This window comes from Heteronotia binoei, chromosome 20, assembly GCF_032191835.1.
Source record: "Heteronotia binoei isolate CCM8104 ecotype False Entrance Well chromosome 20, APGP_CSIRO_Hbin_v1, whole genome shotgun sequence".
Classification (NCBI taxonomy): domain Eukaryota; kingdom Metazoa; phylum Chordata; class Lepidosauria; order Squamata; family Gekkonidae; genus Heteronotia; species Heteronotia binoei.
The window spans coordinates 15,326,895-15,354,832 of record NC_083242.1 but is presented as its reverse complement, the minus strand read 5'-3'; the positions used below and the strand labels follow the sequence as shown (position 1 = coordinate 15,354,832).

Here is a 27,938-nt window from a genome sequence, read left to right as displayed (position 1 = left end):
TCAACCAGATTTTTCTGCGATGCACAGTATTCCCAGGGATGGAATTCTAGCAGAAGCTCCTTTGCATATTAGGCCACACCCCCTGATGTAGCCAATCCTCCAAGGGTTTACAAGGCTCTTTTTGGTAAGCCCTTAGAGCACTGGCTACATCAGGGGTGTGGCCTAATATGTATAGGAGCTCCTGGGTATTCCTATATTTAATACACTAGTAAATAACCAGTAATGCAATAAGGAGAAATTTACACAGTATTTTAAAGAGGTGGCGGTCTCAGCTCTGACAACTGGGACCTGCACACACACAAAGTTTTACAATGAATCTGAATAATAAAAACACATCAGTTCATGTGAGTTCATCAAATACACTTCAAATAATGAGAGTTCCAGTTGACAGTGTTTGCTCAGCGGAAAAACTTTTTGCCAGTCTTGTATGCCGGGTATTTCCTTTGCAATTTGTGTTGTATTACTTCCTCAGACCCAATCAAGTGATTGGCAATAAAGCTACAGATCTTCTGAGGAAGTAGGCAGATGAAGACGAGCCATGAAAAGCTTAATCTCAGTAGAGATTCATTTGCATATTAGGCCACACCTCCTGAGGGCACCATTATTTTGTACGGCTTTTTTTATAGAAAAAGCCCAGCAGAGGCTCATTTACATATTGGGCCACACCCTGACACCAAGCCAGCTGGAACTGTGTTCCTGCTTAAAAAAAAAAAAAAAGCCTTGATCTTAGGCCAGCAGTCTTCACAACTAGGTCACCACCTTCCCTGAAATGAGCCCCTCCCACTGCGTTGCTGCCATTTGGGGCTCTTGTTTAGAAGACACTGGGAAGAAAACAGGCATCTGCACTGAAGAGCTAGGTCTCATGTAGCAGATTTGGGGTTCACCATGCTCTGGAAGGTTGAAGCCCTCTGCCTCAGATAGTGTCTGCAACCTGATCAGCGCTGTATCCATAAGCTTTGTTTTAAAAACCCAATTCTGCATTGATGTACCGCCAAACATTACAGCGTGAAACATCAAGCTCTGTAGTCAGGGAAAAAAAGTATACAAATTATAAGAAAATGTTCGCACACTTGCTTAAGCATCTACGTATTGTTTTGCTTCTTTGTTAGCCACAAAGAGGGGCTAAACACAGCATGGGCATCCCTGTTCCCTGACAACACAGTGGCCGCACTCTGACTTCACCAAGCACAGGTCGAATGTCTTCAAGTGCGCTTGGGAATCTGTCAACTTGGTAATAATTTGAGGAGGAATCTGCAACATGCTGCACCATCTACGATACAGTTTTTCATTCTTGCACAAAATATAGAACCAGTCTCACTAAGATTTCCGCTTACTTTACATCACAGGACACCAGCTCTGGTTTCAAAGGCACAAAGGGACCAGTTTGGGGTCTGTGAGCCCAGTCCGTGCCAACATGGACCTCCCACGAAGTTCATAAGGTCCAGGTAGGCGGGGCTTGCAAAAGCCATTTAAAAGGAGCACATTCCCTTTAAATGACTTTTGCAAAGTCACGTGAGCATGTGAGTGAAGGCTGAGTGGCAACTTCACCAGATGTGGGTGAAACTGCCGCTCATCTTCACTCGCATACACTTTGCACAAAGGCCATTTAAATTCTAACACTGGTCAAACAGACCATGACCCAGTCTGTTAAACATAGAGGTTTGTGGTCCAGGGGCTCAAAAACACCATTGATCTCAAACCTCTGTGGTCCATTTTTATTCCTGCACTGTGCCCTGCCCATCCCTTAGATGGCAGAGAACCAGCAAAAGGCCACAAAAGTAGCCACTGGTGGGATCTGTTTACCAGGATGATGGGATTTAATAGCTGCCACTAGCTGGAGGAGATGACAAATCATAGCGAACAAATACGGTCCAGTCTCTTAAGTCTTTCCACAGTCTCATCCTAGCCACCTGCCCTCGATTGGGCCAGAGTTGCTTCAGACCCACAGTGAGAATCGAACTTGCCTCGACGAATAAACAGAACCTCTTCCTCATGCTTCTCAGTTATGAGGTGGCAGAGCTACTGAACAGCACAGGCAAGTGTGTGTGTGTGGGGGGGGGGGGGGGGGCAGAAGCTCTTTTACATTAACTTTACATTAATTGGATTGTATGCTCCCCATGCTGCTGTTTTCCATGGAAAGATCAGCTCTATTAACTTTGGCTGAGGCCTAGTGCTATTTTATGTGCTTTTAAAAACACCCAGGGAAGTGCCTCACACTTTTACCTGACAAAAGTTGGCTATTTTATTTTATATTTGGGGGAGAAATATTTTCTTTTATACATGCAAGGAAGCCACCATGTATGTTCTAATGTGGTCCAAACGTGATAGCTTACATTAGATATTACACAGCTCCAAGACAGCTAGAGGAACTCCAAGGCAACCCCAAACCGAAATGGACTTATAGCTCTAGGGCAGCATGGATTCTCCTTACAGCTATTACCCTTTTTTGGACCATGAGGCTTTATCTGAATGCGGCTGTCAGCATCGGAGGGTGGGAGGGCTTGTTTCAATGGGTCATGTGAGACAGTTTCCGTGAACGAAGCTACACAGTTGTAATTGGGATGGATTCGCTACCCTGAGCCGAATATTTCAGGGTAGGAAATGTCTCTCTCAAAAGATTTTTGGTGGTTGAAGTCCGTATGTTTCCCAGAGCACCCAAATCTAGATATGCATTTCCACTTGAGATTTTTATTTATTTGTTTACTTGGTTTGCATTCCATCTCCCCCTTTTCTGTGTATTGGATATCTCACACAAGTTCTGTGTAAGTGCTATCAGATCACCTTTCAGTGAAAGGAGGTAGGGAAGGAGCTGTATCTCTCCAGAGCACTTTATGCTTCTCGGGGGGGGGGGGGGCAGGGGGTGTTTTCTAGAAAAAACTCAGAGGGTATTTTTTAACCTCAATACCCCCAAACATATTACCTTTCTGCTATTAAACGCCCCCTATCCTAACGCAAAACACAGTGGGTTTTATGAGGGGGGACTGTAAGTGGTAAGTGATTTTACTTTGGAGTGACACCTGCACATTTACTAATGTGCAAGTGACAATATCTGAAAAGGACACAGTTGTAGAGCTACTTTTTTTTAATGAATTCCTCCCCCTCACAAAAAGTTCAATGGGGGAGGAATTTCACCCCCGAATGTGCTAAAAGTGAATTTGCTCATCATGATATTCAAGCCATTTACCCAAACTTTGGCTTACTGAAGTATCCTGAATATAGTTCTCTCTTGAGGAGGCAAGTCTCGCAGAAGGAAGGATGCACAGTCTTTCTGCATGTATGTGACTGCAGTTCTGTTGGATCAAAGGCCACAGGAAACTCACAGAGCTCCAGCAGGTGCACCTCACCTTGAGGCTGGTAAAGCAGCATCACGGTACCGACATCAAGATGCATATAACACTTCTTAACATTCACACTTACTTGAGGGAACAGCAAAGGGTGGTATCGAAGTTTGAGGAGGTCCCCAGCCCTTCATATTGTAGGCAAACACTTGGACATAGTAAGCAGTACCCTGTGGGGAAAGGGCAAGGGAGAAACAGTCATTGGAGGGTGAGGACAACCTGGAGCTCCACCGCCAAGCAGGTAAAGAGCTGCTCAGCTGTTGCTCCCCAGATGTTCTCCACAATCAGTTACTGCAAAAGGAAAAGCCAAGCAGCAGGTGTGACACCTCCTACTGTGGCCCCAGGGTGACCTTGCAAAGACAGTGTTGTAGGGTTCCTTCAGGCTAATGACTCTTCGATGACTCCTTCTGTCCAAATTTGAGTCAAAGAATTTTGGAACAACCCCGATTCTTTACTGGATTCCGAGAGTATGGCTCCTGTGGGTTTACTACTGACTTGACTTCAGACTCTGCGGAATCCATATTTGGTCCAAGACGATTCAGATAGCACAAGGGCTCCCCAGATGTCTGCTGAGTCTGAAGTTGTTGCTACGAGCCATGGTCTGGAGGCCTGAGGTCCTGCTGTGGCCTTCCTACCACAAATGGGACAACTCCTTGATGAATTGTTCATTCTGCATTACTCACAAAAGGTGAGGCGCAGGTCAGTTTGGGGCAGAAAGACTGCAGCGGTGTCTGAGGCTTCCAGATCCTGGCACATGGCAATGAAGTCATCACCTTGTACCATGGCTTCCCAGGGCCCAGTTCTAGACACAATCCAACAACAGCAACCTTTAATGGCATTATACAATAAGAAGTATACAGGAGATAAGGAGTACTTAATACAATTAAAGACACAATCCAAGCCAGATTAACTTCATGAATATCCAAATGGGCATGCAGGAAACTAACCCAAAAACCACCCTGCATCACGGATTGCCTAAAAATATGCCATTTTCTTTCTTTCTTTCTTTCTTTCTTTCTTTCTTTCTTTCTTTCTTTCTTTCTTTCTTTCTTTCTTTCTTTCTTTCTTTCTTTCTTTCTTTCTTTCTTTCTTTTTTGCTCAGCTCCTGGATAAATAATATTGCACTGCAAAGGAATGAGCTGTGATCACGGCCCACTAAGCCATGCCAGAGACTCTCAGCTATCCAAACCGAAAGGCCCAATTTGACTGTACCAGTCAGTCCTGTTTCATATCCTCATGAGGGGGTTGCAAAAACTCATGGTCAAAATCAAAATTTTATTTTAAGATTCCACCCACAGCCTGCTGAGCAAGAAGTCAGCTGCTGTTTCACAACTGGGCTTCGAAAACATCTCCGCTGGGAATCATTTCGGCTTTCTTTGCTGTGCCTGCAAAGAGATATAGGAGAGACTCGTGGAAACCAAGCAAGCCGAAGGTCCACTTATTGTCCTGTTTGCGCTCTTGGAAGCTGTCCTCCACACAATGGGTGAGGGACAGCTGACAGGCAGCGTGGGTCCTGTAGTTCCCAGAGAAATAAAACGGCGGGGGTGGGGCCCCGCGTGACTTCCATGCACTTGCGGGCTGGAGGGGAGTCAGTGGTTCTCATCTCAATTAGCCATGGGGCTGGTGGAGAGGGTTTGATCTTTGTAGGTGGTGGCAGTGGGGGAGAACCAGCTTCTGATTTATAGGCTAGGGTGGGGGATGGGAGTGAGAAAGAGCACCAATGGGGGGGGGGGGGGAAATGGCACAGAGAACAAAAATCGTAGGTTGCATGACTTAGTGAGTTCTTCTGCTCCGTTTTCTTTGGGGCACAGAGATGTTTGTCTTAAGACACCTCCTCTTTACTGTACAAAGCAGTTCCTAACACACACCACATGAAGGAGGAGAAGAAGAGAAGAAAACTACAGATTTATACCCTGCCCTTCTCTCTGAATCAGAGACTCAGAGCGGCTTACAATCGCCTATATCCTCTCCCCCTCCAACAGACACCCTGTGAGGTGGGTGAAGCTGAGAGAGCTCTCACGGCAGCTGCCCTTTCAAGGACAACCTCTGCCAGAGCTATGGCTGACCCAAGGCCATTCCAGCAGCTGCAAGTGGAGGAGTGGGGAATCAAGCCCAGTTCTCCCAGATAAGAGTCCACACTCTTAACCACTACACCAAACTGGCTCTGTCTCAAACTGGAGAACCGGGAACGACTGCTGCACTTTGCATTTCATAAAAAGTGGTGATTCAAGCACATTTCCTTTCATTGGGGCTGTGCCGAGTGTTCTCTAGTTTCAGCAGGGGCTTGAAAAATAACAAGAGGTGAACGGAAACCCCAAACCCCACAGGCCATCGCTCAGTGGTGCTGTGCAGGCAAACTCTCCCACAATTCATCTCCGGCATCTTCGGAGCTGGGATGTCTGTTCCGGAGACCGTGGGGAGCTGCTGAAGTCCCATTTAGACGATGCTGAGACGAGTGGTCTGGCTCAGGATTCGACAGCTTCGCTCCTCCCCACCCCCAAAGCAGATGCTGGAGAGACATATAAGTTGGCGGAAGGCTCCAAACTTTGCTGAATGGAGCTGGTGGAAGAGGACGGTTTTAGCTCCTCTTTGCTCCTTGGTCATCTGCTTCTTTCTTGGTTCCCCTTTGCTCCTTCTTTACCCTCCCAGTCCTGAGTATCATCTGCCTACGCTGTGGGTCACTGGCTTAATTAATTTTGCCTTAATCGTGTTAGGCAGTGGTAACACGTGAGCAAGCATGCTGTCATCAAGCTAGACATAGCATTGCAGTGCCAGCGATAAAATTCAAGCAGGCCATCATGATTACAAGGATTAAAGAGCAGGGAGGCCAAAGAGGCCAAGGGGACAAGGAGGAAATGGCAAGGGAGAAAATTTAAAATGGCACCAGTGTGTTCTGAGCAATGTCTCCTCTAAGCTGAGTTAGTGTGAGCTAACTCACAGATTTTTTGCCTCCAGCTCACACATTTTTTGCCTTAGCTCAGGAAAGATAACCCCAGAATACAATCATTTATGCAGTAGCTCACAACTTTAATGCCAGTAGCTCACAAAGAAGAATTTTTGCTCACAAGACTCTGCAGCTTACAGGGAACATTGTTTCTGAGTGCCCAACATTACCAGGAAGAGAGAACCTTTCCCAGCACTTATGAAAGACCGCGAAATGAGGTGTCTAAGCCTTGGGGCCACCCTAGCTTGTAGCCTGCTGAAATTCTCATTTGTGCTCAAGAACAGCCAAAGGCATTTTAACAATTCTGCAAAGCATGTGCCACCCTTGGCCACGATTTGGGAGCACTTGTGCCCAGAAGACTCTCTGCAGCATCCTACTTTGCTTAGCAGAAAAAAAGATGCTTGCCTGTGGTAAGAATTCCAAGGCTGCCAAGCTAGGAGAAGTCTGGTCTAGAACCTGTGCTCATGTACCCACATCAAGCAACTTTTTGCTGGGCTCTCCCTCTCTGCCATTGTGATCTGTGGCCGCTGCATCTCCACCCTCTTGGCCTCCTTCCCCACTGGTTGTTGCAGGAAAAAAGATGCTGGGCTCTCTGACAAGCTGACACACCAACTCTCTGCAAACCAGGACGGGCCAAAACTGGAAGAAACCCCTCCTCCCATCATGAGTCATCTCAATTGACTAGTTTCCCCCATGCCTCCTGGGAAGAGCTTCTTCCTGTCAATGCAGGCTGGCTGCCCCAACCCTGGACCACTGGAGAAAGTGCTGCTCTTTAAGGCACCTCTCTAGCGTAGCATTTCCCAACTGAGGAACTGGGCCCTGGGTTTTTGCAGGTTTACTGATTTGCACATTACGAATGTAAGAGAAGCCATGTTGGATCAGGCCACTGGCCCATCTAGTCCAACACTCTGTGTCACACAGTGGCCAAAAAACCAGGTGCCATCAAGAGATCCACTGGTGGGGCAAGGACACTAGAAGCTCTCCCACTGTTGCTCCCCCAAGCACCAAGAATACAGAGCATCACTTGCCCCAGACAGAGAGTTCCATCTATACCTTGTGGCTTAAAGCTGCTGATGGACCTCTGCTCCATACGTTTATCTTGAAGCCATCTATGCTTGTAGCTGCCACTGTGCTTGTTTGGTTTATTGTTTTGTTTTAAGCGAGTCATCATGCCAAGTAAGTTTGGACCTGTGGATTACCATATCAAAAAGGTTGGGAGCCTCTGCTCTAGCAGACCATTTGGGTTTGCCAGCAGCAAAGCTTGTCTTTGTGCCCCACGAAGCAGGATGGAAGCGCGAGCTGACTGCTCTCATCCGAGGTCCAAAGGAGAAAAGTGGCAGATGAGAACATAGAAAGGGGTGGTGGAGTCCTCAGTTCCCTGCTTGGGTTTGTACCAATGCTTCCTCTAAGCTGCAGAGTCTTGTGAGCAAAAATTCTACTTTGTTAGCTACTGGCATTAAAGTGGTGAGCTACTGCATAAATTATTGTGCTCTGGGGTCATCCTTCCTGAGTTAAGACAAAAATGTGTAAGCCGGAGGCTAAAAATCTGTTAGCTAGCTAATGCTAACTCAACTTAGAGGGCACATTGGTCTGTACTAAAAGAAATCCCCCAAACACACAGGGCGAGGGCTAGCAGTCTTGCACACCATATCCTTATGGGCTAAAGCAAGCCACAGGTGTTGCCTATTGGAGATGTGCACGGAAGTTCCAATCCCTGCGGTGAGTGTAACCCTTAAGCAAAGTAGCCTGGAAACTACATTTGAATGTCTGCGTGCAACTTGACATGAGATGGGGCAGACACATTCTGGCAACTCAAAACAAGTCAACTGGGAGTAGTGGGAGGGTTTCCAGGCCTCCAAAGGAGCCGCTCACTCACCGAGACGAGGCCACGGATGGTGACGTGGAGGTTTTTCAGCTTGTCGATCACCACCTCGCCCAGCGGCGGGGAGAAGGTGGGGGAGCAGCTCCACTCGACTGCAAACAAAAAGAGAGAAGCACAGCCACACTGTCAGTAACCTTGGGCCTTTCATCAGCCGGGAGAAGGAGGTAGCGCTTGGCAGGCAGACAGGGCTAGATTAGAGAGCCGGGCTGGCAGGGATGGACCAGCTGCTGCGAGGGGATTGACTGTGAAACTGAAGAACCAGCTACAGCCAGGCCAGCTGTGCAGGCTGGAAAAATGTCTGAGGGGGAAAAAAGAAAAGAACGGAAGAGCGGTGGGGGAGGTGCAAACCAAAAGAGGGAGCAACAACGGGGCACACCTTTCCCATATTCAAAGAACAGCCACCCACTCCTGTTGCCTGACCAAGCAGCCTCTCTGACTAGGGTTACCTTCCGCTACCTAGCTCAGCAGAAAAGACATCCATCATCCTCATGAGCCAGCTAGCGAGATGGATGAACAGACAGGCTGATGAACCCAGAGATAAAAGACAGCATGGAACAGGTGGACCAAACAAAGGCACTTGAGAGAGGGGGTGGGGTGGGGTGGGTTGGTGGGAAACAGACAAAGTAGATTAAGTGGCATTTGGTGGCGACGGGGAAAAGGAACATTCTTCCGAAAGCCAACGTTGTGAAAGGACGTGCAGGGTTTAAATGGACAGGAGAAATCTACGCGGAGGGGAGCAGGTGTTGCAATTAAAAAGGAATATGTTTGTATGGGATCCAAACAGCAACTGGAAGATGGGACTAAGTTGAGGCTCTGGGGAAGGGATGGGGTGACCAAGATGAAAGATGACTTGGCCTAGATTGGAGCCACCAGCATCTGGACACCAGTGTTCCCACTTCTTTCCCGACCACATTGCACAGGAAAGATTGAGTATCTTTCTGTGAAAACTCCAGAGCAGCGCATGGCGGCAAAGCAGGGAGAGGGAACCAGCCAACAGGGCTGGACGAGGCAAGAAGATGACACTTTTATGCACAAGTGGTTCAGTGTCCATCACTGTGTGACAAGCACAGGAAAGACGGCAGTCCCTTTAAGAAGTGAAGGGGCCGTCAGAGCACAGGTGGAGAAGGGTGAGGGGAAAAGGTTAAAATGGGGAAGCAAAGCAGGGAGAGGCGACTACTGTCAAGAGAAAGAAAAGTCGCTGAGAGCACGAGCGTGTCTGGTCTGCTTATTTCTCACACAGTGGAAATCTTTTGTCAGTCAAATCCATATACCATTTGAGGCGACCAGAGAGAAAACACATCAACTCAAGTTTTTAAAAGTTATTTCAAGTGCAAAATTAGGAATGTGTTGTCAGTGATGAGAGGGCACGATCAGTAACAAAAGGAAGAGAGAGCCAGGATCTGGTGCTTGCATATCATTGGGAACTTGAGGAAATGCCCTGATATAAAACAGTGAGTGGAGGGGGGACAGTCCTGTCTTCTAACCACTGGAACCTCAATTCAGGTTTGATCTGGTTTCCGAGCTTTTAGGTCAAGCAAACCCAGAAACCTTCAAACTGTGTCTACAATCAAGAGGGCTAGAAGCTTGTTAATTATGAAATTAAAGCCTGACAATCAGTGAGATAGCTGTGCTCCAGGCTTTTTTGGTAGGGGGGAAAAAAAAGCCCAGCAGGAACTCATTTCCATATTAGGCCACATCCCCTGGTGTCACCATTGTTTCACATAGGGCTTTTTTGTGGAAAAAGCCCAGCAGGAATTTATTTACATATTAGACCACACCCCCTGACACCAAGCCAGCTGGAACTGCGTTCCTGCTCAAAAAAAGCCCTAGCTGTACTAAATGTTAAATGCTGATTTTTACATCCTCAATTAACTATGGGGACGTAGTTCTCTTTGACGTCTTTTCAACTATTGTTCCTTTAAACATCTCCAGTAGCTGTTCATACATCAGTGACTTCAAAACTATTAATTAGCTTCATTTATAGCTTGCCTTTCTCATCGACGCTCAAGGCGCATGACAAATCAATACCAAAGTGGAATTCTAGACCGTGAGCTCTCCAGGAACCAACTGGATAGGATTTCCAGTCCAAGAGGGGACAAAAGAAAATGTTTGAGAAATATTGCCCTTCGTGACCCACAACCATTACCTTTGTATTTGGTGACCACAGCTGAGTTGACACTCAGAGGCTCCTGGAAGACCACGTCCACAGAAGTGCTGCTGGCCACTGACAGGTGGACATTCGTGGGTGGGTCTGGAACCCCTGGGGACAGAGAGGAGAAATCTCAGTGGGGACGTGTCCATGTGTAGGAGGGCCCTAGCTGCAGGAGTGAGTCTTCATAGAATCATAGAGTTGGAACGGACCTCCAGGGTCATCTAGTCCAACCCCCTGCACAATGCAGGAGACTCACAAATATCTCCCCCTAAATTCACAGGATCCTCACTGCTGTCAGATGGCCATCTAGCCTCTGGTTAAAAACCTCCAAGGAAGCAGAGCCCACTACCTCCCAAGGAAACCTGTTCCACTGAGGAATCGCTCTGTCAGGAAGTTCTTCCTAATGTTGAGCTGGACACTCTTTTGATTTAATTTCAACCCATTGGTTCTGGTCCTACGTTCTGGGGCCACAGAAAACAATTCCACATCATCCTCTATATGACAGCCCTTGAAGTACTTGAAGATGGTGACCATATCACCTCTCAGCCGCCTCCTCTCCAGGCTAAACACCCCCAGCTCCTTCAACCTTTCCTCATAGGACAGTCTGGTTTCGAATCAAAATGCCCATATGCATGGAGACAGGCCCACGAGGTGATGCAGAAAGACTCAGGTCAGCTTCCTTTGCAAAAGGGCTACCGAGAAGCGGAATGCATTGAATTCTACATGGAGTGGGCACACAAGGGAGACTGAATCGGCACAAGGGGGTAGAATAAAAGATTGAGTTTCCTGTATTTCCCCCGCTGCATTAGGCAGGGCTGCAAATGGGGCCGTACAGTCAGAAAGAGCAGGTTGGCTACACAGAAATGTTTCTTTCAGCGAGGCCCGGCAGCTGGGTCAGCCTTCATGCTTAAGAACTCACTGTGCCTGTTAGGAAGGATCCCCCCCCCCCCTTTTTTTAAAAAATTATATGGCTTAAAGGGAGAGCAGTGTTGCTTTCACCTACTCTTGCTTGGAGCCATCTGAGTTTGATTCTACAGAACACCAAAATGCTTAACATGCTCTGACATGGTGAATTCAACTGAATTATTTATTACGGTCAAAGACCAGCACATTTTTTATAATAGCACACTTTGACCCCCCTCTTCTTCTGCATGTGGCCCACCACAGTCTTCTAAGAAGTCTTTTTCCATTATATGAACTCCTTTGCATATTAGGCCACACAGCCCTGATGTAGCCAATCCTCCCGGAGCTTGCAGTAGGCCCTGTGCTAAGAGCCCTGCAAGCTCTTGGAGGATCGGCTACATAAGGAGGGCCTCATATGCAAAGGAGTTCCTGCTACAAAAAAAGCCCTGATATGAACTAATATGAGGCCACTAAGAATACTATTTTTATGATGATGATTGTTCTATGGAGCACAAGAAGACCCTGCCCCTCAGAGCTTACAATCTATAATTTGACATAACCAAGTGAAGCCAGGGAGACAGAGGGGAAAAAATAACAAAAGAGAAGGAGAAGGAAGAATGAGGAGGACAACCGTGCCAGTCTGTTACAGCAAAAACATACCGGCATCCTCAGGACCAACGCATTTTTATTCTAGCATAAGCTTTTGTGGACTATGGCCTACTTGCCAATCCAATTCCTCATTGCTCAGGATTCATTTCACTGAGGAATGGGGACCACCTGGTCATGTCAATGTCTGGTTTTGAAGAGGGAAGAAATTCTGGTAAGCTCTTCTAGGCAGAAAGGGGGGGAACTGGAATCACTTCTTTAGGGTGTTGAGGAGGGTGAACCCTGTCCCAGTGCTAAACTGTCGGCATGGAGATTTTTAGGCCGCTTCTCTATTTCAGGAGGAACGTAAGTCATAAGGCTCCCCATCTTGACCACCCTGCAGAGTTAACACACTCCTTATTCCTTCCCCTGATCTACTTGGGTTGGTGGGGGGAGGCACCCCACGTGCCCTGCCAGAGACTCACGAGCATGCTCAAAGCCAGCACTCATGCGTTTGTAAAGCCGATAGCGCCATTCCCAGGACTTCAGTTGCTTCTCCTTCTCTGAACAGTCCATGTTGGGCACCTCATTCACCACCTGAGCCGTGAGATCGTTGACCCGCTGCTCAGCTTCCCGGACCAGTGTCGACAGGTGCAATGCCCGGCTCTCCAGACTCACAACTTTGGAAAGAAGAAGAAGATGATGATATTGGATTTATATCCCGCCCTATACTCTGAATCTCAGAGCGGTCACAATCTCCTCTACCTCGTCCCCGACCAGATACTCTGTGAGGTGGGTGGAGCTGAGAGCTCTCCCAGAAGCTGCCTGTTCAAGGACAGCTCTGCTGACCCAAGGCCATTCCAGCAGGTGCAAGCGGAGGAGTGGGGAATCAAAGCCAGTTCTCCCAGATAAGAGTCCGCACACTTAACCACTACACCAGACTGGCTTTCCAAGGGAAAGGGAAAGGAGCAGGGGGGAGGGGAGAAGGATAGCACAGTTAATCAGAGGTGTCGATCTCATTTGTTATGAGGGCCGGAACTGGCACAAACGAGACCTTGACGGGCCGGGCCACACGCGTCATAAAATGTAATGCCAGGGAGCAGAGATATAAACTTTATAAAGGACGCAGACAAACACAATTAAAATAAAACTTGAAATAAAACATGCTTATAACATTAGCACTTGTTGGTCTTAATGATACTTTCTTTGTATCTCTCCCATGGGATCCAGGGAACTGGGCAAAGGAAGCTCTGGCCCTTTCCTTTCTTCCCAATATGAAAATTTGGAGTGGTGGTTAAATAAAATAATAGAAAAAACCCCGAAAAGGTACACAGCCTGTTGAAAAATTGTAAAGGTGTATAAAATTGTAAAATATTAATATCATAACAATTATTATGAAATATTGATGTATACATTATGTATCTGTTGTAGCCCACACCACTGTGGAAGAATTATTGAAACAAAGTTATTAAAAACCTGGGGTCTTTGTATGGTGGACCACTTGGGCTGAGACAGAAAACTGTGTGGGACTTGATTTATAAATATTGCCTAGTGTTGGGTTTTTTTTCTTTCCTTCCTTCCCCAGGGGACCAGGAGGGGGAGGAGCCTCAGCCAATAGAAGGAAGAGAGGCTTGGCTCAGTAGCTCTGCTGTGTGACTGAGAGATCCTGGGTAAAAGCAAGCTCTCCCTCCTCCCCTCTCTTCCCCAATGGAGGAGCCTCAGCCAATGGAGAAAACAGATTTTGCACTGTAGCTCCTGTGCAATTCAGCAAGCCTAGCAAAGCAAGCTGTGATGCAGAAGGAAGCAGATGTTAGCCAGTTGCTTGGGGGCCTCATAGGAGTCCTCTGAGGACCTGATTCAGCCCCTGGGCCGCATGTTTGACACCCCTGGTTAAGATGATGCATAAGAACAGAGCATGAAGAAAACACATGCTTGGGAACAGAGATGGTTGAAAGCCCTCAGAAGGGATCCTTTTATGCTTTTTTACTGAGAAAGTCTGCTAGGAAAAAACCTCCCAAACCCAAGAAACTTGGGTTAAAAGCCATGGAGTTAGACCTGCAAAGGCCATGAAGAGTTAGCTCCTGCAGGCCAGCAATTCTGACTTGGCTTTGCTGCAGATTTAGGAATTCAAATGTATACCTGCACCTCAGGAAATCTACAGCTCTCTAGGGAATTATGGCCAGTACATCTTTGCCGGAAGGAGCAAAAGACATCTGCCAGTTCAAAACGAATCTTACAGTCAGCATCCAAACTGCATTCTGCAGTTTTGCCTCCAGCACGATATTATACTTTCCTGGAAGACCCCAGAAAACAAAGCCTGCTCCTGGTATCTAATGACAGAGGAGTCTTCCTACCCTTCACTAAAAACGTAAAGGTAATCCCCCGTGCAAGCACCAGTCGTTTCTGACTCTGGGGTGATGTTGCTTTCACAATGTTTTCACAGCAGACTTTTTACAGGGTGGTTTGCCATTGCCTGCCCCAGTCATCTACCTTTTACCCCCAGCAAGCTGGGTACGCACTTTACCGACCTCGGAAGGATGGAAGGCTGAGTCAACCTTGAGCTGGCTACCTGAACCCAGCTTCTACCAGGATCGAACTCAGGTCGTGAGCAGTACTGCAGCTTACCACTCTGCGCTACCCTCTACTACCAGCATCATTAGTAAGCTGGTCCGCAACAACACATTAAGCTTTTAGCATTGCCTGCATGCACACACCTCTGCTAGCCCTGCTGCAGCCGAGTATCAGCGAAGGCAACTGCAGCAGCAAGGGAAGGCAGCCATCCACTGCTAAGTACCCCATGACATAGAGTCCTCTGACCACACAGGTTGGCCACATTTGTAACTTTGCCTTGATTGGCTGCTGTTTGAAAAGTCATGACCCACAAATGAAATGCAACTTCCGCAAATTGCCTGCATAAGAGATTTGCCTCTCCTGAGCCAACAAGTGTTCAGAACAAGAGGAGAAGATGCACACACACACACACAGCCTGCTCTCTATTTAGTGGAACCTCTGGGCTTGCCCAGCTCTTATGGCCAGACGGCAAAGACATACACACCTCTCTCTAAGTTCACTAGCTCCTTTCACGGCACACCCTGCCGGCTAGGCCTGTGGCTACTCGCTGTGTGGGCCACCCAGCAAGCAAGAGACCCCAGTGGCTGCATCCAGTGCAGCCTATTTAGAGCGTGTGTGTCGGAAAGCTTGTGGGAGAAAAATTCCCATCTCCCGGGACAGAGCGCTAATAAATACTTATTCAGAGTCACTCCCCTCTTACGCTTTCCCATTCACAGGAATGCCTCCAGTGAAAGAAAGGGGCATTCTGTCCCTGACCCTGAATGCCGGCACTGCTGCGAAGAAAACCCTCCATTTCTCCCTAAGATGTGCTATCTGCAAATAACTAGCAGCCAGACATTTCCCCGCTGCTCTGAGCGGAGCCAGAGGTGAGGGGAGTCTCTGCTTCAGCTTTACATTTCACTTCACCTGATCAGACAAGTTTGAATGTTTCAGACAGCATAAGCCAAGCCAAGCAGGGCTATTCTGGGAAGACACTCTTCTGAGTGGATTCAGCCATTCATCTGACACAGGGATTCCAGAAACACAAGAGAATCTATACCAGGGGTGGCCAAACTGTGGCTCAGGAGCCACATACAGCTCTTTCACACATATTATGAGGCTCCCGGAGGTCGAGGAAGAAGAAGAAGATACTGGATTTATATCCCGCCATCCACTCCAAATCTCAGAGCCTCAGAGCAGCTCACAATCTCCTTTATCTTCCTTCCCCACAACAGACACCCTGTGAGGTGGGTGGGGCTGAGAGGGCTCTCACAGCAGCTGCTCTTTCAATGACAACCTCTGCCAGAGCTATGGCTGACCCAAGGCCATTCCAGCAATGGAAGGAGAAGTGGGGGATCAAACCCAGTTCTCCCAGATAAGAGTCCACACACTTAACCACTACACCAAACTGGCTCTCTGCATTAGGAACTTAAGGCAGACTTACTCTCAAGTCTTCCCTATGCTGGTTTTATGAGGACTATTATTCCCAGCTTTTGTTCTTTAAAAGGTCTCCTCATAACGTAGGCATGTTATTATAGTGCATACATATGTGTTTTATCTTTCTGTGCAAAGAAAGTCTTAAAGACGTATGTGTAGTATTTGTTCATGTCTTGCAGTTCTCAAACATCTGATTTTATTCTATGTGGCTCTTAGGTAAAGCAAGTTTGGTCTCCCCTGATCTATACTCAAGTCACTCCCACTTCTGCTGCCCCACTCCTCACAATCTGCAGTTCAGAGAATCTCTTCCTTAGATCATGCCAAAGAGGGAAGGGTCATCCCTACTTATGGTTTCACCAAAGCCTCCCCCTTCCATTGCCATCTATGGCCCTACGGTCAGGACGCCAGATGGCTGCAAGTTTCTCTGGAATTTGCTCCTGTGCCTCGCCTTGCCATAGCATCCTTTTTAATACTCTCATGGTTTGAAAGCTACATTGTTGAATTTCATCTGTTCCAAGATACTCAACTCCTCCATGCCCAGAAAGCACTCCTGTGCCTTTGACCCTTCCACAGCAGAGAAGAGTTTGCAACACAGCGTCACAGCAATAGGAGAAGCTGTCAGTAAGGCACGGGAGGAAACGGAGAAGACCCTGCTAGCTGGCAAGCAGCAGCTCAGTAAGATCTGGCTGAGTTGGTTTCCTCTGCTGCAGGTACTTAAAACCTAGGTGTGACCAGAGGCATGAGCCAAACGGCAACAGCCAAAGAGCTCTTTTTGTTCTGCTTTTAGGCTGAGGGGCATAGCTTACAGAAATCAAAAGCTTCAAGGAAGATCTGTTAGCAGAGAGAAGAAGAAGAAGGGAGGAGGAGAATGGATTTATACCCCACCCTTCACTACCTGAAGCCGTTCCACCCTTTCCCTTCCCTTCCCTTCCCCTCTCCACAACCGACACCTGTGAGGTAGGTGGGGCTGAGAGAGCTCTGACAGAAACTGTTCTTGAGCAGAACAGCTCTGAGAGCATTATGACTGGCCCAAGGTCACCCAGTGAGGACCCGTTTTTCTACTGTATTCCTATTTGGGGTCTTCACTGGGGAACAAAGGAGGATACATAAAACTAAACAAATAAACAGACAATGTGATGTAGTGGTTAGAGTGTCAGACAAGGCTCTGGGAGACCCAAGGTCCAAACCGCCGTTCTGCCATGCGGAAGCTTGCTGGGTGACCTTGGGCCCATCACACCCTCTCAGCCTAACCCATCTCACAGGGTTGATCGGGAGGACAAAATGGAGGAGGGGCAAATAAAACAGACTCTTCCTCCCCCGTGCTATCAGGAAACCACAAGGGCCAGAATTCCGCAAGCTCCAAAGAAATCCAGAAGCAGACGGAGCGAGCTTGGAAGAGGGAGCGGGCCAAGCCATGAGACGGGGCCACCGATGGCAACTTACAGTGTGGACTCTCCTTGGCCCCAGCCAGCAGCAGGGTCTTGGCGATGGGGGCGTTGTTGGTCATGATGGCGATGTCCAGGGGCAGGAGCCCCTCGCTGTTCGGGGTGTTCAGGTCCAGCTCCTCCGGGCTGTACTGCTTGAGCAAGTCCTGCACCTTATCAAGGTCCTGCAGCTCAACAGCCTCAAAGAGCGTGGCATTGCCTTGGAACTGTGGAGAGAAGCGGTTGCAGGATTTTGCAGGAATGGAGCAGGTGACTTGTTTCATCGCCTCTTCTCCTCTCAGTTGCTTTGGCCCAGGGCTTTTCTTTTTTTTTTTTTTTTTTGTAGTGGGACCGCCTTTGCATATTAGGCCAAACCCCTGATGTAGTCTGATATACAACAGAGTTCCTGCTACAAAAAAAGCCCTGCCAAATTAAAAAGGCCAAAGCAGAACATCGCAAATGTGTGTTTGAGTGGATCAGTGCTGAATTAAAGACTCTTTGCAACTTAAGCCACATTTGCCTTTTACAGTATACAGTAAATGTGGGTGAATTGCAAACCGGTCACCTGAGCCCTTCTGCAAATGACATATCCCCCTCAACTCACATTATTAATTTGCTGGTCAAGACTGCTCTGATGAATTGCGAACCCCGGAACCTTCAAGACCAAGGACACCAAGAACTTAAAGTTTCACTCATCCAACAGCTGCTTCCTATTCTTCTAAAAGCAAGACACACCCCCAAAGGGAATAATTTTCCACCATAAAACTCAATCATAAATGCTACACCATGCGCAGGGCACTACACCTGTCATATTGAAGAGGGAGAGAATGCAAGCAAGGCTGCCTAAAAGGGCGGCTGAGGAACAAATGCGATTCTCGAATCCTTTCTACGAAACGGAACCAAGAACTCAGTAGCAGAAAGATGTCTGGCGAACTGGACTTGCCAAGTGCAGCAATAGTCCACCTGGCCCTTCTGCAAGCCAGACCAGCTGTTGCAGCTGTTGTCCAGGTTCAAGGCATGAAGGACTGGCCAGTCCACTACTGAGATCACAGACCCTGTTTTCCGTGCTCCACCCACACATCTGCAGAGGGGAGGCATCTGCAGAGGCAACGAGAGACAGGGCATTTTCCGTGGGAGCTCCTCACCTGTGGAATCCCCTTCTCCTGGAGGTTCACCCAGCACTTACCCTACGCTTTTAGGTGTCAGGCCAAGATAAGTTATTGTTTTTTTGCCTAAGCTTTTCCATTTTTTAAAAAAATGTTGCTACACTCCTTTATAGGCCTCATTTTAGGCTGCTAAATGTTTTGTGCTAGGTTTTTAACAATTTTTTAAACTATTTGTATACTGTTTTATGGGTTTTTTAAATCAAGCTTCATTTTTGTTAGCCTCCTCGAGCAGGTTCTCTTGGAGGGGTGGCACGTAGATCTCCTGTATCAATAAATCAAAGTAAGGCATTTGTTGGGGTAGAAAGTCAGCAGAACCTGAAGCTGTTGCTAGAGACACCAGCCACTGTGCTCTTAGGGTTCCCTCCCAAAAGGGTCGTTAACTATGCTTGCCTCTCCTGCCCCCTAAAAGCTACCTGGGGTGACAAGTTTTACCACAGCGCTCACAGGACAATTATTTCCCACCTTTCCCAAGCCAGTGCTGTGAGTAAGCTAGTGGGAGAACCTCAGAAAGAGCTAAAGAAGAACGTCTAAATAACTCGTCCAACTCAAATTTGAAGGGATGCATGTTCTTTGCATAACTCGTCAAGGTCTTAGAAGAGGACACAGGGCCCATGGAGGGATTCTAGAGGGCAGGGAATGGCACTCACCAGGTAAGACTTGCGTAGCTTCTCCTTCTCACTCCTCCCCGTGACGCTCCCTTCGTCAAAGGACATGTAGTTAACACGGAATTTCCCAGACAGATTTCGGTACAGCCTCTTGGCGGCATTTGGAGAGGAGGGTCCTGGCTGCTTCCTAGACTGAGTGAGCTGTAAGTCTCTCATTTGCTGTGTCATTTTAGGTGAGGAAGACCTAAGGAAACACAAAGGAAAGAGTTGATGAGCAGACACAATTAACATCAAGGCAAGGGAGCCTTGGGACTTGGAAAACTAAATATGCCCATGAATTGTTCAGCCTGGAGAAGAGTTCTGTGCAACTGAAAAGCTTGCCTCCTTGCCCTACCTGATGCAATACAAGGTATCGTGGAAAGCATCTTCCCTGTAGTCTTTTATGGCTGTATCCTTTTGTTGTAAAAGGCCGTATAGCAGTGAATGTGCCATGGATTGACTGGCAAGATCATTCCAGCAGAAACTAAGTCTTGCAGTAGAACAAAGCAGTAGACAAGTGCACCTTTAAGACCAACTAAGTTTTATTTAGAATGTAAGCTTTCGTATGCTCTTAAGCAGACTTCATCAGACAAAATGAGAACGGCAAGCAGCAATTCTTAATATAAGTGGGCAGTGAGTTGATACGTAGAGTCATGGGAATGTTTTTTAGCCAATTAAAAGAATCACAAATAGGGATCTGTGTTTGTTAGCATTAGAACAAAGCAGGGCTGAAACAACACTGGAGGGTGATAAAAAGCAGACTGCTGTTGTAGGTGTGGTGCCATAAATCTACATAACATTCTGGCTGTTAGTTTAAATAGAGGGCATGGTTTCTCAGGAGGTTATAACATCTATTATAGTTTGCCATTAGAAAAAAAAGGAAGACATTAAAATACAGTGGAGGATGGGTTAGTATATGCCATGAGACAAACAGCCAATAGCCCCCATTAGAGTCTGTCAATACAAAAAAACAAAAAACAAACCCCCAAAATATTCTGATACACTGTTCTAAAAGAGAAATACATATAAGTTAATCATCAGAAAAACAGGGTGCACTAAAGTATAGTGGAAGGTGGGTTAGTATATGTAATGAGACAAACACCCCACATCCCTCATTTGAGCATGTCAACACAAAAAAAATTATCCTGATACACTGTTCTAAAAGAGAAATACATTGGAACACTGTGGATGCACAGCTATACTCAGTGAGAGTTGGTTTAGCATATGTAATGAGATAAAAAACCAATATCCCTGTTCAGTCCTGAGGAGGTGTTTGTTCCAAGTTTCATGATAATTTGTAACTCAGCAATTTCTCTCTCCATTCTGTTCTTGAAGTTCCTTTGCAGTAAAACAGCTACTTTGAGGTCACCCATTGAATGCTTTGGAAGGTTAAAGTGTTCCCCCACAGGTTTCTCAGTTCTGTAATTCCTGATGTCAGATTTGTGTCCATTTATCCTTTGGCGTAGGGTTTGTCCTGTTTGCCCTATGTAGAGAACTGAAGGGCATTGTTGGCATTTAATGGCATATATAATGTTGGAAGATGAACAAGTGAATAACGCAATATAACGCAGGTAGGTATGAGTGGGTGGGAGTCTAGGAAGCGTTGCTCCAAGTCAGCATTTTATAGTTTAGTTTATTTGATTTATATCCTGCCCTCCCCAACAAAGCAGGCTCAGGGCAGCTCACAGTACACAGTAAATAACAATAAAACAATTTAGATAAACATTAAGTTAAAACAATTTAAACAATTTGGTGCTAATTTCCATGTAGTTACAGATGGCATTCGATGTTCTTAGACATCCAATTAGATCTTATATCTCGGCAGGTTCAGTTAAAAGCTAGCTGGAATACTATAGTGTCACAGAACTAGTCTCAGTGACCACCGATCCCTGCTTCTAAAAAAAAGCCCATTCATGTTCAGTAATAGATCTAGGGTCTCTCGTTCAGACAGGGAAATCACAAGCCCACTTTTCTCCAATAAAACCATGGATTTTCCACCAGCATCACCTCTGATTATTCAGTATCCAGACTGATCCCGTTTACCCTCATCCATCCAACCACTGTCACAATGTACTGGTTTAAGACAAATGCAGCTCTTCTCAAGCGCTAGGGGCAAACGGATCTAGAGGAGAGACACCCTTCTCCAAAGCTATGAATGACATCTTCCAGCACATCAATGCAGATGTTCAAAAGCACTTGTCATTGCAACATCAAGTTTTGGGGGACACTACATAACAGGGGTGGCCAAACTGTGGCTTGGGAACCTCATGTGGCTCTTTCACACATATTGTGTGGCTCTTGAAGCCCCCACTGCCCTGTCAGCCAACTTGAAGAAGACATTTCTCTCTTTAAAATGCTTCTCCAAGCCATGCCAGCAAACAGCCTGGAGAATGGATTTAAAGTTAAAATTGATTTCTTTCCACCTCTTCCTCGCTCCTCCCACACCCCCATCTAGTTTCCTTCCTTCCTTCCTGCCTGCCTGCCTGCTCTCAAACATCTGACATTCATGTCTTGTGGCTCTCAAACACCTGACATTTATTGTGGCTCTTATGTTAAGGAAGTTTGGCAACCCCTGCTACATACCCACTTGGGCAAGGCCAGGTTCACTTCAGCAGTGGCAATTTTATGAAATTTATGTTTTCAGAGAGAGAGAATGAGAATATATCAAAAGCCACCTCAGACATTCTGCCCAGTTATTCCAGTTTACAAAGAAACAGTGTAATTCACAGTGTTGAAAGTTGCTGAGCGATTGAACAAGACTGAGAGATGGTTTCCCTTTATCAATCTGATGAGCTGTCCACCAGACCACTAAAACTGCCTCCATCCCAGAATTCAGGACAAAAGCCAGACTGAAAAGGGTCAATTAAAGATGAGTCATTTAGGAATGTCAGAAGCTGCTCTGCCACTGAAGCTTTTGCCAACTTCCCTACAAATACGCAAGTCCAAAACTAGTCCATAGCCTCCTCGCACAATGGATGGCTTCTTAAGGAATGGGTGGAACATCGCCTCCTTTACAAGCGGGTGGCACCCTACCCTCCTCCAAAGAGGCGTTCACCATCCTAGCCAGAAGCTCATCAAGTTCTCCAGCTGGCTCTCAGCAGCCATGATGGGCAGGGGTCCAGAGTCTATGCGGCAGCTTTCAAAAAGCCAGGCAATCTGTCAACATCCTCGGGAGAAATTGGAGGAAACTGATTCAAGTAATTGTGACAAGAGGATGCTTCATATGCACAACTGTCTGTTTACTATTTCCAATCCCCGAGGAGGTAAAAAATGCTGTCATGGTTGGAAACTGGACCCCGTATAAAGCTTTTGATTCGTATCCCTGATCCCAACAGGAGAAACCAGAAAGTGTTCATAGAAAAATATGGGGGCTAAAACTACTCACAGGCAGTGTTCCCTCTAGCTGAGTTAGCATTAGCGGGCTCACAGATTTTTAGCCTCCCGCTCACACATTTTTATCTTAGCTCAGGAAGGAGGACCCCAGAGCACACTAATTAATGCAGTAGCTCACAATTTTAATGCCAGTATGAAGCAGAATTTCTGCTCACAAAACTCTGCAGCTTAGAGGGAACATTGCTCACAGGCCCCTAAAATCCTAGATGATGTCAATAAATTGTATAGGATAGTGCATTTACTGATGGCAGGATCAAGGCAGAGTAGAAGACAAAGTGCTGTTTTTCAGCAGAGGTGTCTGTAGGAGAGCCGTAAACAGAGTAATTGTTAATTTAATAGCTGCAAACGATGACCATTTGCACCTCCCACTTTACAAACTGAATGGCCCAGTTCAAGCGTTCAGAAATGGGATCCCCTCACCATAAATGGCATTCCCTCACCTTGCCTTCTCAGCTTCCCATTCACCAAGACCACACTTTCCAGCAGCAGTGACCAAGCTGATTTTAGTTATGGTGTGGGTTGTAAGTAGTTAGCGGCCCCGTGGCGCAGAGTGGTAAAGCAGCAGTACTGCAGTACTGTGATCTGAACTCTCTGCTCACAACCTGAGTTCGATTCCAGCGAAAGCTGGATTCAGGTAGCCGGCCCAAGGTTGACTCAGCCTTCCATCCTTCCAAGGTCGGTAAAATGAGTCCCCAGCTTGCTGGGGGGAAAGTGTAGATGACTGGGGAAGGCAATGGCAAAGCACCCCGTAAAAAGTCTGCTGTAAAAACGTGAAAGCAACGTCACCCCAGAGTCGGAAATGACTGGTGCTTGCACAGAAAAGGACCTTACCTTCCCTCTCCTCTTCTCTCTTTTCCTTTCCTTTCCTTTCCTTTCCTTTCCTTTCCTTTCCTGTAAGCAGTCAGTAAGGCAAATGCTAACAAATAACTGTGCTGGATTATGTGCTGCCATTACAGAGGAAACCTTAGAAGGTAGAAGAAGAACCTGAGGTACTTTCTACTCTTCCCCCCTCCCCTTCTCTGGAATGATTCACACCAACATCTTCTTTTTACAACACACAAAATAAGTTTATTGCCTCTTCTTTAGAAAGGCTCAACGCTTAGCGGTTTGCTGGATAAGACAAGGAATGTTAACAAGTGATTGGTTATTTACAGCAGCAGACTGCAGAACTCTGCTTTAAAACAGTTACAGTTTCACACACCCACAGCTTTACTGAACTGGGAGGGTTTTTTTCTGTCAGAGAGAGAGAGAAAAGAATGATTTCATTTGGAACTCCTCTTTAAACCCAGGAATCTCAGCCTACTGAAATAGGATTAGCTTGTCCTGAGGGATATTTCCCTCACTCCCCTCACAAGTCCCTAACCTACTATTTCCTTAAGGTAACACAGGATACCTGCTCTATTCCTGCTTCTTTATTGGCTTCTGAATTCCACATACCTACACTGTAGATGCCTGAGTTCTTTTCCTTCACTAGGTAAAGCCTAACTCTAACTCAGGGGTGTTAAACATGCAGTTTGCGGGCCAAATCAGGCTGTCATCTGCTTCCTTCTCCCTCTCTCTTGCTTCCTTCTGCATCACAGCTTTCTTTGCCAGGCTTGTTCAGTTGCACAGGAGATATAGAGCAAAACCTCTATTTTCTCTATTGGCTGAGACTCCTCCTTTGGGGAGGAGGAGGGAGGAATAGCTTGCTTTGCCAGGCTCTCTCAATCACACAACTGAATCCCTGGGGAAGGAAGGAAAGAGCCTGAGCTTCCTTTGTCCAGTTCCCTGCATCCCATGGGAGAAATACAAAGAAAGCACCTTTAAGACCAATCAGTGCTAATGTTTTAAGCATGTTTTAAGTTTTTAAAATATATATATTTGTTTTTTGTCTGCTACCTAATCTTAAATAGGTACACACATAGCCCAGCCTGACATGGCTCGGCCTCTCAAGGTCTCATTTATGTTAGATCCGGACCTCATAACAAATGAGTTCGACACCCCTGCTCTAACTAGCCTCCTGGTAGTCTTCTCTATCACATCTTCAAGCCCTACCTGAGGTGATGACAGACTTTATTATTTCTTTATCTAATTTATATCCTGCTCCCTCTCTCCTGAATGGAACTCAGTATATAAAATACACCCAATCAAAACAGTATAAAAGATACAATAAATAACCTTCAAAAATATAAAATGATTAAAAATCTATCTGGGTTAAAATCAATCTGCTATCAAGCAGGGTTTGATACATCGATGGTGAAGACAGAGCTGAAACATAATTCGCCAGTTGCCTAGCAAATTGAAATCACCAACAGGCCGGTCCAAAAAGGGGCCTTGCATGCCCCTGCAGAGCCTAGGGAGACCCCCCCAAGGCACATACCTCTTCAGGCAGCTGGTTCCACAAGACAGGGGCCACTCATGAGAAGGCCCTTACCCTTGTTGACACAAGGCAGACAGTTCATGGACTGGGAACCTTCAATAAATTCTGAAATGAAGACTAGAGAAGACAGGGAGGACCATGCTGGGAGAGATGGTCCCAGGCCACTTAGGGTTTTAAAGGTATGCACTAACACTTTGAATTGGCACTGGAAACGAATTGGGAGTCAGTGCAGCTGCTGTAGGACAGGAGTTATATGTGCTGACCAGTATGGTTCTGTCAGCTGCATTCTGGACCACATGCAGTTTCCGAAGCATCTTCAAAGGTACTCCTGCGTAGTGTATTACAGTAGTACAATCTTGAGGTGATGGTTGCATAAATTACTACAGCAATGTCCACCCCAGACAGATAGGGAGCCAGCTGGCAAGCCACATGTAGATGGTAAAACGCAGTCTTTTGTCACCACAGACACAGGTTTGTCCATGGAGAGCAAAGAATTGAGCCGCACACCCACAGGCTCCTGACATAGTTGAGCAGAGAAAGTCAGCCCCATCAAGGGCTGGTAGAAGTAGTCATCCCAGTGGTCCAGGTTCCCCAACCACATGATCTCTGTCTTAGGTGGATTTAGCTTCAGCCAACTGTCACCTAGTCATTTCACCACTAAATCCAGGCAGGAAGCCAAGATCAAGATTTTAGTTACCTGTTGATCCTCAAATAAAAAAGAGAGATGGGTGTCATCTTAATATTGATGGTACCCTACTCCAAACCACGTGATAATCTCCGCCAGAAGGCATATATAGATGTTAAATAACACCAGGGAGAGAATTGACCCCTGTGGAACTCCACAAGTTATGGACAGCGATGATAACCTACGATTATACTCTGGGACCAACCCTGGAGGAATGAGTAGCAGGGCTTTTTTTGAGCAGGAACGCAGCTCCGGCTGGCTTTGCATCAGGGTGTGTGGCTTAATATGCAAATGAGATCCTGCTGGGCTTTTTGTAGAAAACAATGTGCAAACAATTGCGATGTCAAGAGGTATGGCCTAATATGCAAATGAGTTCCGGGTGGGCTTTTTCTAAAAAAAAGAGCCCTGGTTAAAAGGATGAAACAGTTGACTACATAGTCAGTGCCAGCAGTAAAAATTGCTCAAACTAGCAATAAAGAATGTCATGATAGAGTCGCAACTATGTTGCACTGGAATCTTACCATTAACCAGAAAGTCATGAGACCACAAACCAGACAAGATCATGGAGAACAGAGCTTTTTTTTTTTTTTTAGCAGGAATGCACAGGAACGCAGTTCTGGCTGGCTTGGTGTCAGGAGGTGTGGCCTAAATTGCAAATGAGTTCCTGCTGGGTTTTTTCTGCAAAAAAAACCTTGATGAGAACCAGCTCAAGGCTGTACCTCTCACACCCAAGGAGGCTACGTGGCTGACCAGGACCAAATGGTCTGCTGGGTTGAAGGCGCCTGAAACCAAGAGGGTCAGTACAGTAGTGTCATCTGACCTGCATCAAAATGTAACTGGAGATCATCAGCCAGAATGACCAGAGCTGACTCATTCCTGGGATCTAGGGCAGATGTCCCACCCAGGAATTCCTGGAGCTGCTCAGCCACTTTCCCTTGACAACACTCCTCCTCCCCTCTTCCCAGAGGTTCTATAACATGCCAAGTCCTGGTATGATTTTCAGTAGCCTACTGAGCTGGGTTCAGGTAGCCGGCTCAAGGCTGACTCAGTCTTCCATCCTTCCAAGGTAGGTAAAATGAGAACCCAGCTTGCTGGGGGGAACGTGCAGAGGACTGGGGAAAGCAATGGCAAACCACCCTGTAAAAAGTCTGCCATGAAAACGTCGTGATGCGACATCACTCCAAAGTTGGAAATGACTAGTGCTTGCACAGGGGACTACCTTTACCTTTATACTGAGCTGCTATCGAACCAAGTCCCAATGGGAAATGAATATACAAAGTATTCCTAAGAAGACCGCAGAAGACCACCACAGATTTATACCCCGCTCTTCTCTCTGAATCAGTCTCAGAGTGGCTTTCAATCTCCTCCCCCCACAACAGACACCCTGTGTGGTGGGTGGGGCTGAGAGAGCTCTTACAGCAGCTGCCCTTTCAAGGACAACTCCTATGAGAGCTATGGCTGACCCTAGGCCATTCCAGGAGCTGCAAGTGGAGGAGTGGGGAATCAAATCCGGTTCTCCCAGATAAGAGTCCGCAAGCTTAACCACTACACCAAACTGTCTCTTGAACATGCCCTTGAGTTGCAACTGGCTTATGGAGGCCTCTTCCCAGGGTTGTTCCAGGCAGAAGATGAGAAGCAGTGGTTTGCCATTGCCTTCTTCTCTGCAGCATCCCCTGTCTTTCTTGGTCATCTCCCATCCAAGTACTGACCATGGCCAACCCTGCTTAGTTCTCAAGCTCTGATGAGCTTGGGCCAAACTGGTCTAATCAGGCTGCCAAGTTTTCCTACGGGGAGAGGCAATCCCATGATTCCTTGAAGATGCCACCAACCAGTTTGGTGTAGTGGTTAAGAGTGCGGACTCTAATCTGGGAAAACTGGGTTTGATTCCCCACTTCTCCACATGCGGCTGCTGGTGTGACCTTGGGCCAGTCACAGTCCTCGAAACAGTTGTTCTCTCAAGAGCAGTTCATGAAGAGCTCTCTCAGGCCCACCTACCTCACAGGGTGTCTGTTGAGGGGAGAGAGAGGGAAAGGAGATTGTAAGGGCTATGTATAAATCCAATCTCCTCCTCCTCCTTCTGTCCAGCTCACATCATTGGGGCTTCAGTGTTGTGCCTGTAAGTCAGGCTGCAAACATGTTCTCTATGTCCAATATTTCAAAGGTCTGCTCTGAAAATAAGAGGGTTTAAAAATGTTGTTTGTTAACACACAACTCTCTCCCTCTCCAGTTCTTCCAGTACACACAGCAACACCGGAATAAGTGCTAGTATTCAGAGAGCAAAGCAGAGGGTAACCAAGACAGGGATTACCAGAGTGTCATGTCAAGCTGACTTAAAAGGTGCTTACTGCAAGGAGGTACTAATTAACCTAAGGAATGACCAATTACTTTGTATTAATCGGATTTGTTTTGGGGGAAAGAACCAACAGTGGAGAATCCACAGAATGCAAAGACAACAGCGGCAAGCTGACATAACTCA

The 27,938-nt window shown here is 46.7% G+C and overlaps 1 protein-coding gene across 2 annotated transcripts in view; it reads right to left on the bottom strand.

Annotated features, from left to right (window-relative positions):
* Nucleotides 1–27,938, bottom strand: part of LOC132588309 (ankyrin repeat and fibronectin type-III domain-containing protein 1-like) — a 491,222-nt gene that overhangs the window by 42,702 nt on the left and 420,582 nt on the right. For both annotated transcript variants that reach the window (XM_060260671.1, XM_060260672.1), the window contains 6 exons: nucleotides 19,029–19,230; nucleotides 17,235–17,442; nucleotides 12,290–12,484; nucleotides 10,311–10,424; nucleotides 8,159–8,256; nucleotides 3,418–3,508 (listed from right to left, as the gene is read on the bottom strand). In XM_060260671.1, the coding sequence (XP_060116654.1) occupies nucleotides 3,418–3,508; nucleotides 8,159–8,256; nucleotides 10,311–10,424; nucleotides 12,290–12,484; nucleotides 17,235–17,442; nucleotides 19,029–19,230 (908 nt within the window). The remainder of the gene's footprint in view (nucleotides 1–3,417; nucleotides 3,509–8,158; nucleotides 8,257–10,310; nucleotides 10,425–12,289; nucleotides 12,485–17,234; nucleotides 17,443–19,028; nucleotides 19,231–27,938) is intronic.